General features: G+C 32.3%; 1 protein-coding gene across 3 annotated transcripts; it reads left to right on the forward strand.

The window, feature by feature from the left end:
- Nucleotides 1-1,969: 1,969 nt before the first annotated feature.
- On the forward strand, nucleotides 1,970-6,448 carry LOC112783710 (uncharacterized). Of its 3 annotated transcripts, none has more exons than XM_025826755.3 (4): nucleotides 1,970-2,355; nucleotides 2,840-3,560; nucleotides 4,464-5,277; nucleotides 5,736-6,448. In XM_025826755.3, the coding sequence occupies exons 2-4, from the start codon at nucleotides 2,856-2,858 to the stop codon at nucleotides 6,269-6,271; spliced, it is 2,055 nt and encodes a 684-aa protein (XP_025682540.1). In that variant the 5' UTR covers nucleotides 1,970-2,355; nucleotides 2,840-2,855; the 3' UTR covers nucleotides 6,272-6,448. The 3 variants fall into 3 exon arrangements, with proteins under 3 accessions (XP_025682540.1, XP_025682541.1, XP_072086014.1); XM_025826756.3 differs by having other exon boundaries at nucleotides 2,353-2,497; XM_072229913.1 differs by lacking the exon at nucleotides 1,970-2,355 and having other exon boundaries at nucleotides 2,670-3,560.
- Nucleotides 6,449-16,079: the final 9,631 nt, after the last annotated feature.

A 16,079-nucleotide genomic window follows, 5' to 3' on the forward strand; every position in this document is an offset into this window, starting at 1 on the left:
GATTGTGATGAATAATATTTTTGTGGAAAAAAAAATTTTCACCCGCCAAAATGCATCCTTTTTTCTCCCATTAAATTGTTCTTTTCATCCCATCGAGATACCTCGGCTAAATTCATGTGTTAATATTACATAATTTACGTTGCAATACACCAATATAGCATCTATTTTTGTTATAATTTTTTTCATGTAAATTGTAGCATGTGATTTAGCAAAGAATTGTATTACTAAATCGTTGCGCTCTGATTAAGATTAGTTACCTAATAAAACCATGAGGCTCGTCATGATTTAATTCTGCAGCGACTTAGTAGGATAAAAAGTATTAACGACTAGTTAACTAAAACCTTGATCCTTACACCGATTTAATAAGAACCGACGCAACACCCAAAATGATGTAGAGATTTATCATGGACTAGGATTGCCAATATCCAATAAGTAGGTAAAAAGAATTTTGACATTTAGAACATATACTACTATAAATATTTATAAAAATTTAACTTAATATATTTATCATGTATAGTTATAAACATAATAGCTAGAATCTCGATTTAACTCTTAAAATCTTTCGATATTACAATTTTAAATGAGTTTATCGATTTTACGAAATTTGTACTAAGTCTGACGATTTTACGATTTAAATTTTGTTAAGATTTTACGTTTTACGTTTTTTATTTATTTTTTCGATTTCACGTAAAATCTCGATTTTTTCTACCTTGATTATAAAGTTCAATCAAATATTTTTATTTAAAAAATCTAACTGTAATTAAGAAAGAAAAAATTATATGGAAAACGTGTGGATGCATATAACTTATTAATGACATGAGTAAGTTCATTATTATTTCTGTTGAATAATTATTTAGAACTAAATTAATCAATTAATAATCACTTTAACCATCGTATACAATTTATTATTGTCGAAAGAATATGATAGTAATACACTAATACGCATATTAAAAATATTTGGTAATCAAACAAATCACCCAAAATTTATTTTATTTAATATTTATTAATTGTTACGATAATTAATAAATATTAAATAAAACAAATTTTGATTTTTTTTTTCCCTCTCTTAACATTACCGTACACATATATTCAACTACAAGTAGCGCACAACATTTGATGGTGTCACGAGCTCTGTCTCTTGAAGTGTAAAGCAAAAGCACCTGCTTCGGTTTGGCATTCATAATTACTATTTACTAGAATATCTATGATAAATAGAATTGACTTTTGAAGATTGTAAAATGATTTTATTTTATATATATATATATATATATTAAAAACACATTAAGAGGTCTACTAAAAGGATGACTAATTTAACTCAAATATAAGAAAAAAATATTATTCTATAATAATTTTTCTTATTTCTATTTTGCACTTAAAAATTTTAAAAAGTTGTGATTCACAACTTTATATTATTATTAGTTTATTTAGTTAAACATTAATAAGAGACATGATTTATCTAGTTAATATTTAACTTAACAAACAAGTATTTAATTGAATAAACTAATTATTTAAATTAAAATAAAAAGTTTTAAATTTTCTGACATCACGTGTAGAAATTTTAGAAGGAAAAATAAAAAAAGGGTATATTTTACAGAACATATTAAAATATATTAAAATAAGTACATATTTATATATTTACATTTATAATTAAATTTTATAAAAAAATGTAATAAAATTTTATAAATATGTTAATCAAACTAGATTTATTTTTATATTCATATTCAAAATAAGTATAATATAAATGTAAAGTGATAATTGATTTCTTATATATATTTATGCGTTTAAGTGACTTTTTAAGTAATAAATTTAAAAATTAATTATTTTTACATAAATAATAATATATTATTAGTTGTCTATGCAAAAAAAAATTATACACTCTCAAGTCTCAATACATAAAATTTAAATGTTTATTTTTGTAATTAATCATTTTATTTTATATATGTATGTAGACACACACACACACAAGACCATGCATTATGGATAGGATTTCACTTGGAGAGTGTTCAAAAGTACTATCTTCTTGGTCCATTTTTGAAAGTACTATCTAAAGAGTAGCGTCTAACTTACTAAAAAAATTTTAGAAATTAAGATTTAATAAAAAATATAAAAATAAATGATTTTTGAATAAAATTAGACACTAAAAATATTTTGAAAGTATAGTACTAGGTCTTTAGCAGTGGTTCAACCTCCTACTTCTACCATCTTTATAACCAACCTTTTTCATTATCATGTTGTGTCCTTTGCAACCTACCCTGGTTTTTACTACACAAAACCATTATTATCATCTTAAGGACTTCACTTTTTCAAAGAGATTCCAAACCTAAGCAAATTTTCCGGGAATATCCCCTTTTCATGGTGTGTGTGTTTTCCTTTATCTTCTCCAAATTCTCTTGGGATTATGATCACTTTATATATATAAACCATATTCTTCTTTTCTTTAAACCTTTTCTGTTTGGTTATTACCTTTCTTGGTTTTAGCTTTGTGACAACAATCATGGTTGTTTCCATTCTCATACTATTTGCTTTCTATTAATCATGTGATCACACCGATACCGATCATGCACATCGATCTTTCTAATTATTATTCTCTGTCTATGTTCTACTCCTGAAAAATTTATATAATATTTTTTCAATTAGTACTAATTGATGTGATTATTTTAAGTATTAGCCACTCGTGTTCCCTTAATGTTTATTCTTTAGTGGTTATCTCACTAGTTCAGGATTTGAATTCTGCCTTGTATATGTATGCATAACAAATCTTTAAATATAGTTTAGATCCGCGACAGATTAGTCTCTCGTCTATATACTATCTTCATAACAGGATTCTTCTTTTTCGCAGTGATAGTGGTTGCGAAATGCATCATACAGATTTTCCTCTTCGATGGGAGAGCACAGGGGACCAATGGTGGTTTGCCTCGCCAATCGACTGGGCGGCGGCCAACGGCCACTACGATTTGGTCCGCGAGCTGCTCCGAATCGACAGCAACCACCTCTTCAAACTAACCTCCCTGCGGCGAATCCGGCGACTAGAAGTGGTTTGGGACGACGAAGAACAATTCAGCTACGTAGCCAAGTTACGGTGCCAAGTAGCGCAAAAGCTTCTTCTAGAAAGCGAATCGAAGAAGGGGAGGGAGTCGTTGATCCGCGGCGGGTACGGGGGATGGCTGATGTACACGGCGGCGTCGGCGGGCGACTTGTGTTTTGTAGAAATGCTTCTTGAGAGGAATCCTCTGCTGGTTTTCGGCGAAGGAGAGTACGGTGTGACTGATATACTGTATGCGGCTGCGAGGAGCAAGAAGTGTGAGGTGTTTAGGGTGTTATTTGATTTCGCGGTTTCGCCGAGGTTTGTTACCGGCAAAGGTGGTATGGAGGAGCATATTGGGGAGATTCCTTCTGTTTATAAGTGGGAAATGACGAATAGAGCTCTTCATGCTGCTGCTAGAGGTGGTAATATCAAGATCTTGGAGGACCTTCTTGCAAATTGTACTGATATTTTGGCTTATAGAGATTCTCAGGGCTCAACTCTCTTGCATGCAGCTGCAGCCAGAGGCCAGGTTGAGGTAATGCTCTATTCATTTCCTCAGTAATTTGATCATTAGTTCATTACTCAAGGAGACTTAGACCTAGGGTCAATTTGGGTAAACGGTAAATAATTAAAAAGATAAGGAGTTATATTAAAAGCAGATTATAAATACATTATTTTATATTTGAATTTTTATTATAAAAATATTTATTTTAAAATTGTTTTAATAAATAGGAGTAATAAAATAATTTTTAAAAATGTTGACTTCTTTAAAAGATTTTAAATAATTTTTGAGAAATTAAAAATATTAATGTGACTTTGCATAAGTTAAAAGTACCAAAAAATTATTTTTAAAGCTTTTCAAATGAGTTCTTAGTTTGGTAAAACTTTTATTTTTTAAAAGTAGTTTATAAAATCTAATTTTAAAATATAATTTTTTAAAAATGATAACATTTATGTTTAGTAAATCAAACTAAAAATGACTTTTAATAAATACAAATAACAATATTTTTGAATAATCTGGAAATAATGTGAATTAATAGGATTAAAAGAGTAAATTAATCTTAAATTTAATTAGTAGCATTAAATTAGGATGTAGTGTATTTTTATTTTATTGGTGATTATTCATATTGTTCAAGATGGTCATTGTTTACCTAACACTCCCTAATTTAAAAATATTATAATAAATATAAATGTAAGGATTAAATTTAAAATTAATTAATATATAAAGTTATATTAGATTTTTTTAATTTTAAATTTTGTTATTATTAGATATTAATTACTCATCCACTAATTAAATTTGAGATTAATTTATTTTTTCAAACCCATTATTCACGTTGTTTAGTAAAGTTGTTGTCTATCTATACTTTTCTAATTTAAAATTCTTATGGTTATTGTGTTGGTTTTGCCAGTATATCTGAAATTGTTGGCACCCTTGCAGGTAGTTAAGTATCTTATATCATCCTTTGCCATGACCAACTCCATAGATCACCAAGGCAACACTGCTCTCCATGTGGCTGCTTCAAGGGGCCAATTAGCCGCGGCCGAGGCTCTTGTCTCTGCATCTCCGGCGTTGATCTCTCAAAGGAACAACGCCGGCGAAACTTTTCTCCATAAGGCCGTGTCCGGCTTCCAGACACCCGGCTTCCGGAGATTGGACCGACAGGTTGAGCTTCTAAGAAAGTTACTGAGTGGTAAGAGTTTCCATGTGGAGGAAATCATAAATGTGAAGAATAATGATGGAAGAACAGCACTTCACATGGCCATAATTGGAAACATTCACACTGATCTTGTTCAACTCCTAATGACTGCTCCATTAATAAATGTTAATATCTCTGATGTTCATGCCATGACTCCACTTGATTACCTCAGACAACAACCAAATTCTTCATCCTCAGATATTCTCATCAAGAAATTGATCTCAGCTGGGGGAATGTTTGGTTGTCAAGGTCACAATTCAAGAAAAGCCATTGCTTCACACTTGAGGAAGCAGAGCATTGGAACCAGCCCTGGCGTGTCGTTTCGAGTCTCCGACACTGAAATATTTCTCTACACTGGCATTGAGAGTAACTTAGACTATGCTTGTCCTGATCAGGGAAGTGGAGGAAGGAGTTCTTCTTCGTCGGAGCACATTCCGGATTACTTAACCGCCGCGAATCGGGTATCTTCCGTCAGCAAAAGGCCTAGCTCTGTAAACTATGCTGCATCAAGGTTGAAAAGGGTCCTTCAGTGGCCAAGGGTGAAAGACAAGAAAGGTAATCATGTAAAAATACTTCAAATTTATACATCAAATTCTGCTGTCAAACACTCACGGACAATTGTTTTCATATAAAATTGATAGATAAAAACTGCTATATAACAGTTAAAAGGAAAAATATAGAGAGCCAATGGAATATTTGTACAATGTACACAATGGAAGTTTAGAGAGTATTAGAGATATAACCATTAGTGTTACCTTTTCCTATCAGTGTAAGCTTGTGGGATGAATGATATCATGACATGGTATCAGAGCTCTATATTCGAAAAGTCAAGAATTTGATCTTTGATGAACCCCAAAATCAGCTTAAGCTTTTGGGATGAATGGTCCCTAGCAGGACTCATAGTTAAATTAGTGAATATTTATAACAAAGTCACTTTAGTACACGTCATAAATTCATTGGAGACACTAAGAATTTCTCTTATTCTTATTGCATTTGTTGAACAACTAACACAGAAGGTGAAGGAATGAAGAAGTCTATAGATGAGCGTTCAGTGGACTCATCATATAAGAAATGGAATAACAACAATAATAATAGTAGTAATAACACTGCCATTGAAGAAGCTCCAACACCATTGAGGAAAAGATTCCCTTCAACAAAGCCAACATCACTTCCTAACAACAAAAGAACACTCTCAGTGAGGAGTCACCAGTCAAGTCCCAATGCAAAGAAGAGATTTGCCTCAGGACTAGTCCATGGAGTAATGCAATCAATGCCACAGGTTAAGGTCTCAGGGAGATCAAGGTCTAGCTCGTTTTCGAAGTCTTCGACGATCTCTTCGCCGAGATCAATGGACAAACAGAAGGGTGTTTACATTGCTGGGCCTTCTTGTGATGATGAATCACCACATTTGAGTAAGAGAACTAGTTCAGTTAGTAAGAAGTTAAGGGTATGTTTTGGTGCTCCTGGCCTTAATGTCATGAAGAACCCAAGTCATAGGAGGCAAGAGAGCCAAACTAGTTACAAGGATCATGCCATTTCTGTGGCTTAATTAATTAAATTGGACCTAAATTTGACTAAATTGTATCTATTCTTACAACTAATTACTTAAATGTTTTTATTTTTGTATAATAATGAACTTGTAACATCGTGTTACCATTTCATGCATTACAATTTTTAGTTTACTCTTCTGATATTATAATAGAATTTGTGTGCTTAATTTGTTATAGTTTTGAGACTTAATTTTAGAATTAAGTAGTTTTTGCATGCTTGATGTATCATAAGCTTTTCTCTCTGAAAATTACAAGGAAGAAGAAGAAAATTGTTCTTCTTAAGTTTTATCTTCTTACTTTTACTTTAATTTTTATTGTTTCTCCAATCCAATTTTATTTTTTCACAAACAGTTTGTTAATCTGGTTCCTAGAACCATTTAATTTCGTTCTTTGTTCCACCACTGAGAACTGTACTTTTTTTTTTATGTCTAAATATGACTGAGGAATAGTATATTATAAACGGTTTTGTAACACAACGTATCAAATATAAAAGGAAAAAGATACAACATTCACAACAAGTTAAAATCAAATCACATTGAAGCATATATTAAAACACCTTGGTTGACTTGTTCATCAGTATTGACCTTATAGAATTGTAAGCATGGTTGTTTATTGACTAAGATTATTGCTATATCTTGTCTCTGACTAATTCTTTTAAAAGATGTTTTAAAAAGATAAAAATAATTTTATTTTTAGATATTTTATATAAAAATATGTTTTTATCTCACAATTATATTCGGATACGATAATATAAAATTATTTTTTGTTTATTTATAATATTAAAAATCTTTTTTAAATAAAAAAATCTTTTAAAAATGTAAATTATAATTTTTTAAAAAAAATATTTCATTTTTTTTTTGTTTTTTATTTTTATTATTTTTTTAAATACATTAAAAAAATTATTTTATTAAAAAAAAATTTAATAATTTAATAACACCCAAATAAATTTTATATCTTGTATTGATATATACACAACATACATCTAATTTATCCTTATTTTTAGATGTGATACTAAGTACGCTTAAACCATTGAAATAATACTAATAATTTTGGTACACCAATATTGTAAAATGTTTCACACAATTTTCTAAGTTAATTCTTTTTAAATGATTACTCACATAATTAATATAAAAAAAATTATTTTTGCTCACATTGAATTATTAAGAAATTATTATAATAAGTCTGTGTAAACACCATAAAATTAATAGGAAGAAATTATTAAAAATGTGCAAATTAAAGAATATTCAACAATGTAAACACAACATAATGTTTGGGTTACTTGAGACACTTGATAGTGATACCTTTTATCAATCAGGAATTATACATCATTATATATCGTTCTCGTACTTTAATTTGTTTGATGTTTTGAACGCCCACAAGCTAAGAACTGAAAATTCATTATACGACTTTTAATTTCCAAGAAAATTAAACTTACTTTCTCGTATGCAAAACTTAATCACCTGCTTTTGATGGTGTTTATGTGTGGGTAGCCGATATAGCTCTTTCTATTTAGCGTTTGAACTCGTTTTTCTTTGGAGGGAATGGAGTATAAGATGATATAGATGTCATTCAAAGTGAATAACTTACCTCTTTGAGTGGTTAATATTTTGTATTTATAGAGTTATTGTACTATATGTGACTACTTAGTAAGTCTAGTATTGCTGAACTATTGAGAATGTTAGCCTATTTATGTGGTAACTATTTTTTAGCGATGTTTGATTTTATAGAATAAGTCCGTTAAAAGAGTAAAACATGTATTCTTGATTGATGGAGTACGTATTTATTTAATTTTAAGCAGATTTTGATTTATAATTTTATGTGGGTCAAATTATAACCAACGGATCACATGGCATACAATTTTTTTTTTGGTGACTGCATGGCATACAATAAATCTTAGTATATCTATTTTTTCTCCTGTAAAAAAAAAAATTTAGTTAAAAAGTTTTAGATAACACAGATTATTGGAGATGCTATAAGTATATTATCTTCCATATCTCCAACTAATTCTTAAAAATCAAACATTTTAAGAGAACTTAGACCATAGTACCTAAATTAAGTATTTTGAAGTGAACAAAATTAAAATTCACTATATTTTTATGGTAGCAAATTAAATATATAACAAAATATATCACATGTTTCTGTTGGATTGGACGGAATTTTAGTGAAAGCATGGACCTTCTGAGCGTGTGTGAACAAATAGAACTTGTGGCTATGGTGTTTTGAATTAGTTGAAAATTATGCTTGTTGATTGACCAAGGCAATATTCTATGAAATGATACATATGTTTTTATTATTATTGTTTTCGATAATACTAGAGAGACAAAAAAAAAAGTCACAATTTGTTTTATTTAATATTCATTGCGATAATTAATAAATGTTAAATAAGACAAATTCTGACTATTTTTAACTATTTTTTTTTTTGTTATCAAATATTTTCGTATTATTTTATTGGGCAGCAATATAATATCCTATCTTGTATTCATATGATACCCTATCTTGTATTCATATGATACGCACGCTTTTGAATTTTGATAACACGCAAACGAGGATTATATCTGTCGATCTTGTCCCTCAAAATATTTTTCGGTCTTGATTCTAATAATTAATTAACATCGTGATGATGCAATTGTATATGAAAATTTTCTCTTTTTGAATTACCACTTTTTTCTCGCCCTTTAGTTGAATTACCACTTAGTGATCTATTTTTTCACTTTTAATTATCATTTTCTATTCTAATCATAGTCAAATTCATATTTTTTTAGCTTAAAAGATGAATTTTTTGGTTGACTTTTTAAAAAGTGAGTTTAATTTTAATATATTGATAGTGTAAAATATTTTATAAAATTGTCTAATTATCTTCATTCTTTTAGATAACAGTTAATAAAAAAAATAATTATTTTTATTAACATGACGTTATATAATTTAATATACGTATAAAATTATTTTATACCGATAATATATCAAAATTAAATTTTTAAAAAATAATATTGTTATAAACTTATAATAATTTAATTCGATTGTAGGTTTCCATTTATCACGAAAGAGGTGAATCTTCACAATATCCGTGGTTATTAACTAGAAAAAAAGTTTACAAAAACAATTTTAAAAAAAAATAATAATAATATCCAATATAATCTAAATTAAAAGATAAATATTCATAATATATTAAAACCAACAATACTATATGATTAATAAATATTATCATTTTGAGTTAACACTTGATCAATAATAATTTATATTTATATTTACAGAAATTTATTATACACATAAAATATATAGTTTGTATCTATATTTATCAGAATTTACACACATGAATCAATACAGCTTGTACTCACATGCATTTATCAAAAGAATTATTCTCTACATACAAGCATTTTTCCCATACAAATTTTTACAAGTCATTTATATTTATGCGTTTCGCTCGTACCGTTACTGCACGTTCTTCTTCTTCTTCGTCGTCATCAACACCACCTCTTCCTCCTTTTTTTATTAGAATTTCTTCTCCTCTTTCCTTTTTCTCTTTCTCCTCCATCATCAATTATCTTGTTGTTGAAGATAATGAATAGTTCAGGTTCAGATTGTCAATTGAACTAGAACGAATTGATTATTGTTTTGAATCCAATTAAGTGGCTGAGATGTGGTTCAATTCAGAAGAAAAAATGTAGCATTAGAGAAAATATTTTTCTGTATTTATAGCAAATTTGGGTGTAACATGAAGATATTTGGGTGTATTTTTATTCTGATAAGTTCTGCATAATTCAAAACTCTTCCTATTCCTCCTTCTCATCTTCTGCTGCTTCTTCTTCATCTTTTTATTTCATATTTTCATAATTCTTCTTTAGAGGAAAAAGTCAAACAAAAAAATACATAATGTTGCAAAATCAATAGAAAGAGAAGGAGGAAAAAAAATGAATGAACAACAACAGTAGTAAAAAAACGACGATGAAGGTGAAACACGTGAAGAAAAATGAGGAGAAACGCAAAGAAGAAGGAGAAGAAGGAGGAAGAGGAAGAGGAGGAACGCAAAGTGCGCTATGGAAACCATTGAGTAGCGCACGTGTTGACACGCTCGTATGGGCGAGCATTCTTTTTATTGGGTTTGACCCAACTTATATGACTTATAAACCAAAATGACTTATATGTGTAGCACTTCTCTTATCAAAATTTGCACACATAAATAATAAAATTTATTTATTAAAAATAATTTAATTTTGTATTGACTAATTCTTGGTTAAAATTATTAAAATCTACTAGATCCTATGACTTTTATATTAAAAAAAGAGTAAACTACCATTTCTACCCATGAAAGTTGAAAACGCTGACAAATCTATCCACAAGAGACGGAAACTACCAAATGTGTCCATCAATCATGAGTTCCGTGGGACGAAACTAACCAATCCATATTCCGACGTTGACTCCGTCAGTAACACTCCCTACGTGGCACTTCACGGCGTGACATGGCTTGGGGGCTGCACACGTGGATATTATAATTATAATTAGTTAAAAAAATAATTGAATTTTGAAATTTTTTTTGAAAAAAAAAGGAAATTAGAAATGAACTGTTAGCAAAGGTTTTCCATCTTCGCGCGTTTCAGAAAACAAAGGGTACAGCCCTAGGAAGAAACTGTTCATCTTCAACAATCAAAGAAAACCTCCCAGGCCGACGATAATCTCCGTATTGAAGAGAGGGTGCTTGTTGGCGTGGACCGTTTGGGCGGGTGGAGTTGCGTGGTGTCATCCATAGGTAAGTAGTAACCGTTCATCTCTATGTGATGGTTTTCTTGTTTTCGGTGCATGGTTGTGGAAACTGGGTTTTTATTAAGGTGTGCTTATATTTGCTATGATTTGGTTGTTAATTAGGGTGTGTCTGTTTGCAGATGGTAACTATCCACATTACGTTAGTGATTAGTCACAGAGAAAAATTTCAAAAGGGTGATGATGGCAGAGTGGCATACGTTGGGGGTGAGAAAACAGAGATTGAACGAGTGAATGTCGATACCCTAAATAGGTTCTTCATGAATGACTTAGTAAAGGATATAGGGTACACTGATGTGAGCGAGCTTTACTAGCTTGAACCTGGGAAGGAGTTGGATGGTGGGTTGAGGTTGCTTAGACTTGACATGGATGTGGTGACTATGTACGAAGAAGCCATCGCTAATGGGAGGAGAGTTGAGGTATTCACTGAGCATCCAGTTAACCTTCCTGAGTTTGCAGAAGAAAACAATGAACCTGAAGAGGATCTTGAGATTTTAAATGTTACGAAGACCCCAGTGAAGCATAGAACCAAACTGTGTGTTAGGAGACCCCCAACACCAAAGAAGAAGCACAAGAAAGTGGTGAAGATCAGTGAGACTGAAGGAGGTATGCCTGGACCGGATACCCAAACAGAACAACCAAAAGTAGGCAGTGACGAACCAAATCTCCCCACACACTCACCAAAGGTAACCTTCGAAGAGCCACCAAGGATCATTCAGACCCCATATGCACCCATCGAACCCAATTTGCCTCCACATGAGCCATTGGACAAGACTCCTCCAGAGCCTCAAAAACCACGTGTTTCAGTTGGAAGTCATGAAACTGGGCACCGAAATCCAGTGTCTGTGGAATCAGTGGCTCCCACAGTTGATAAAGGGCCTCTGGAATCTAATGAGGTTTTCACACAATATATTCCACAACCTTGCAACGAACCAGAGTCTCAGGAGCAAACCATTCAGAATGAGAATGAAACACCTTGTGAAGAGAGTCAACCTAGCAGTACACAGCCCGAACCGTCTACAAACCCAGATGTGGGTGGTGGTAGTCCAAAGAAGCGGAAGAGACGATCAACAGTCAGGCCTCCTCCATCAGGACAAACGTTCATACCTAACCAGGATCCAAACAAGCATCCTTCAATCTTTATACCTGTGGAGGGTGAAGATATGGCTGGGCCAAGTGCAGGGATGCATTGTTACGAGTCTGAAAAGCTGGATTCTGTTGCAAGTGATGATGAAGACAGTCAGCAAGCAGCATTTCCTCAAGCTAATCCCCCAGTCAGGGAGGTAAGGCTGGAGGTTGGGATGGAATTTGAGAATCTAGAGCATTTCAAGAAGGCAGTTAGGAAGTTCAACATCAACCTAGGGCGAAGCATATTCTTTCCAAGAGTTTATTCAACTAGGTGCAAGGCCATATGTTATGACGAGGATTGCCCATGGCAGATATATTGTGCAAAACGGTCGTTTCCATTAAGCTTCCAGGTGAAGACCTTTGTCAACGAACATACCTGCAGTAGAGTTAATAAGAACAAATCTGCAGATGGAAAATCGGTTGTTGAAGAGCTTGAGGACAAGATCCGTGACCATCTAGACATGACTCAAAGGCAGGCACAGGAATTCATGTTACATCACTTTATATGTTACATCACTTATGAATTCATGTTCCACGGGTTGTTTCATTCCACATGTTACTGCAGACTGGACATAACAGTCGCAGCTGTTCCAAGAAGAAGGAGGCAATGGCTGGGAGTGCTGGGGGACAAAGTGCAAGTCAACACCCACCTGCTGCGGATGACGAAGAGGAGGCGACAAGACTGGAGGAGATGTTCTGGGAGGAAACTCTTGAAGCTGTTGAAGCAGCTGAAGCAGCAGTAACTCAGCCCCCGCCTGTAACTCTATTGATTTATTTTGCAATCCCATTTTACAAGTTAGAAGTTTTATGTCATTATGTCACTCATACGTTTCTATCTGAATAGGAGACCACCCCAGTTAGGCCACCCACTGCAAAAAGACCACCAAAGAAGAAGAAGAATGTGAGGAGACCGCCACCAACTAGTCAGCAACCACGACCTCCTCCGCCTATTGTCAGCCCAACAACACCAACTACTACTAGTTCATCACCCCCAGCCTCTGATGTGCCACCCACTGTGACACCTCAAACTATGCAAGCTGCCTCCCAGGGTACTACTTCAAGATTCATGGAGTTCATGCCAACTCCCACAGTTAGAGTATCAACCATAAGGAGGTGGCCGCAGCCAGCCTTCCGTCCGCCAGGCAAAAAGGGGTCAACAACTGCACAGCTGAAAGAGGGGTCAAGCGGAAGCAGCAACTTCACTCCAATTCCATGAAGCAATAGTTTTATAACTTATTTTTTTGTAATCCTGTTGGCAGTTTATCGTACAATTGTTGGATCAAGAAACATACTATGCCTTATTTTGTTTACGTTTTGATAACTCTTAGTACAATCTTGCACGTTTCTGTAAGCCAGTTACTACATACTTATCAGGATATTATGCCTATCTTTGATGTTATTTTGGACCAGAAAGTAAACAAGAATTGCAATTAGTACCAGATAATTTTTTCATGTTACATAACTTATAAGGCTACATCTGACATTAATTGAATACCATGTGTGCACAAATGACATATTTCGAATCGATCATGGGTATTTTTGTCATGATCTTACACTAACAACTAATAGGGATCAAACCCTCCTAAGAATCAGATACACAGTGCACACAACATTACAAACCACAGCCATTGATATAATCAGAAGCCAAAACCTAATTTTGCTAAATTCAGCTTCAAAGCTCCCTAATCTGGTGAGCATCTTCACTTCAGCCTCAGCCTCATCAACATCTTCCTGCATCTTTCTTTCCGACAGTGCTCTCCTCAAACCCTCACCCTCCCACTGCCCTTCCATTTCATCTACCCATACAAAGAAGTTGCAGTCCGAGTTCTATCCATGGCAAAAAAAGTAAAATCAGATGCACATTCAACTCCCACAAAACAGGATGTACAACGGGTTACCTTCCAATTGGGACAACGGACGAACCACCTCCCAGGATTCATTGCCGTCCCGGACTGTAACAGTGTCACCCCCAACCCACAGAAACATCTGCCATTGAACTTCCTATCATGCACCCGTTTTGAAATTGAGCTTCCAGACACACTACCGCTGCCATTCGAAGGTGGAGTAAAGAGTCTTCGCCTCGACATTGGTATAATTTCGAAGATTATTGTGAATCTAGGGTTCGTGCTTTGGATGAAAGAATGTTTGAATTTTGGAAATTTTGGGGTTGAGGGTACATTATAATGGTCAGACATGTTAGCAATCCACGTGTGCAGCCCCCAAGCCATGTCACGCCGTGAAGTGCCACGTAAGGAGTGTTACTGACGGAATCAACGCCGGAATATGGATTGGTTAGTTTCGTCCCACGGAACTCATGATTGATGGACACATTTGGTAGTTTCCGTCTCTTGTGGGTAGATTTGTCAGCGTTTTCAACTTCCATGGGTAGAAATAATAGTTTACTCTTAAAAAAATTATAAATATATACATGTCATTCCAAAATTAAATCATTTTAAATATATATAAAAGATTTTTCATGTATTGTTAATCACACTTTTATGATAGTATTTCCAAGGTTTTTTATTGACAAAATCCATAATAATTTAATGGGTCTTGTTAACATATAACTTAATAGCACATTTTAAAACTACCATAAAAAGAAATCTATTTGTTCGGACTAAGATCAGATTTAATGGTTCCAAGTTCAAGAGATGGTAGGGGTCCAAGTTCCTATCTCATTAATGATCTCTGGTCGGAAGGACAATTTACAAAAATACTCCAATGTTTAATTTAGTAAGTGTCTTTTGTTAGTAGCTATAACGTACCTGTCTCAAAGTGATTTAATTGCCTCTTCCCTTTTATAATATCAAAGACGTCATTTTTGCTTTTTGGCCATTTTCCTGACTTAATAGTTAATACAATAATCTAGTAATGCTTTTATATTTATTGATATTTTCTAGCTTTTAACCTTTTTTCGTTGAGTTTTTAATTGAGATATTTGAGTTCGTAACGTCTCGATATAAGACCGTAATAATATTATTAAAAATAAAAAAATATATTATTATCTTTTTAAAATATGTATTTAGTACATAAGATAAATAAATCCTAATTTAATATATAGACATGATGAAACTTATTAGTAGTAGTTACTAAGAAGCCATATAAAAGCATTAATTAGGAAGTAGACACCGAAAATTCTTACAAGTTTCGTTGCAACAACAAGTCTCATTCTGTTTATTCGGTTTACGAAATTGTTTTCAGTCTCACCCATGGGATAACTTCCATTACTTATTCTTGTCCTATTCTATCAACTATATATGATTTAAATTTCACAAGAAAAGTACTATGTAATATGTATCAGTAATTACACATATATGTGCCAATTTCGTTGGTTCTTTTGTCAACTGACTGCAACCAATTAACTGCATATTCGGTCTAGAAAAAGTATAAGGTATCAATATATTATCTGTTAACTTTTGCTAATTCTTATTTATAATTGTGTTTTATGAAAGTGTATTTGTGGATGTGTCTAATAATTAATATATTTTAAATACATATATAAAGAGACACATTCAGAAAATATATCTATAAAGACACTTCTATTAAACACAACTATAAAAAAGACATTTTTATTAGACACATCCACGAACACACTTCTATGAAACATAATTATAAATAAGAGTTAGTAGAAATTGGCAGATATGATGTTGATAACATAGCGGAATCGTTCAGTTTATCAATGAACCACAATTTCCACAACACATGCTCCTTCTTTCGGCCGTTTCTTTCTTTATGAGTCAAATTTTTCCAAATTTCTTTTGAGCGGTCAGTTTAAGATTTATAAAAATATTAAGTACAAAATAATTATTAAATAATTATTAAATCATAGATAATATTATTTAACGAAAGAAAAAAAATTTAAAATTTAAATTTAATAAAAAATTATTTTTAATAAACTTTATATTAGATTTATTTGTTTAACAA

This window comes from Arachis hypogaea, chromosome 20 (assembly GCF_003086295.3).
Source record: "Arachis hypogaea cultivar Tifrunner chromosome 20, arahy.Tifrunner.gnm2.J5K5, whole genome shotgun sequence".
In the NCBI taxonomy this organism is placed as follows: Eukaryota; Viridiplantae; Streptophyta; class Magnoliopsida; order Fabales; family Fabaceae; genus Arachis; species Arachis hypogaea.

What these genes read in the sequence shown, in the direction of transcription:
- LOC112783710 (XM_025826755.3), top strand. Translation starts at nt 2,856, where the DNA reads ATGCATCATACAGATTTTCCTCTTCGATGGGAGAGCACAGGGGACCAA. An exon ending in CAGCCAGAGGCCAGGTTGAG is followed by an intron (nt 3,561 to 4,463) that starts GTAATGCTCTAT and finishes GCACCCTTGCAG; the next exon opens with GTAGTTAAGTATCTTATATC. An exon ending in AAGGGTGAAAGACAAGAAAG is followed by an intron (nt 5,278 to 5,735) that starts GTAATCATGTAA and finishes CAACTAACACAG; the next exon opens with AAGGTGAAGGAATGAAGAAG.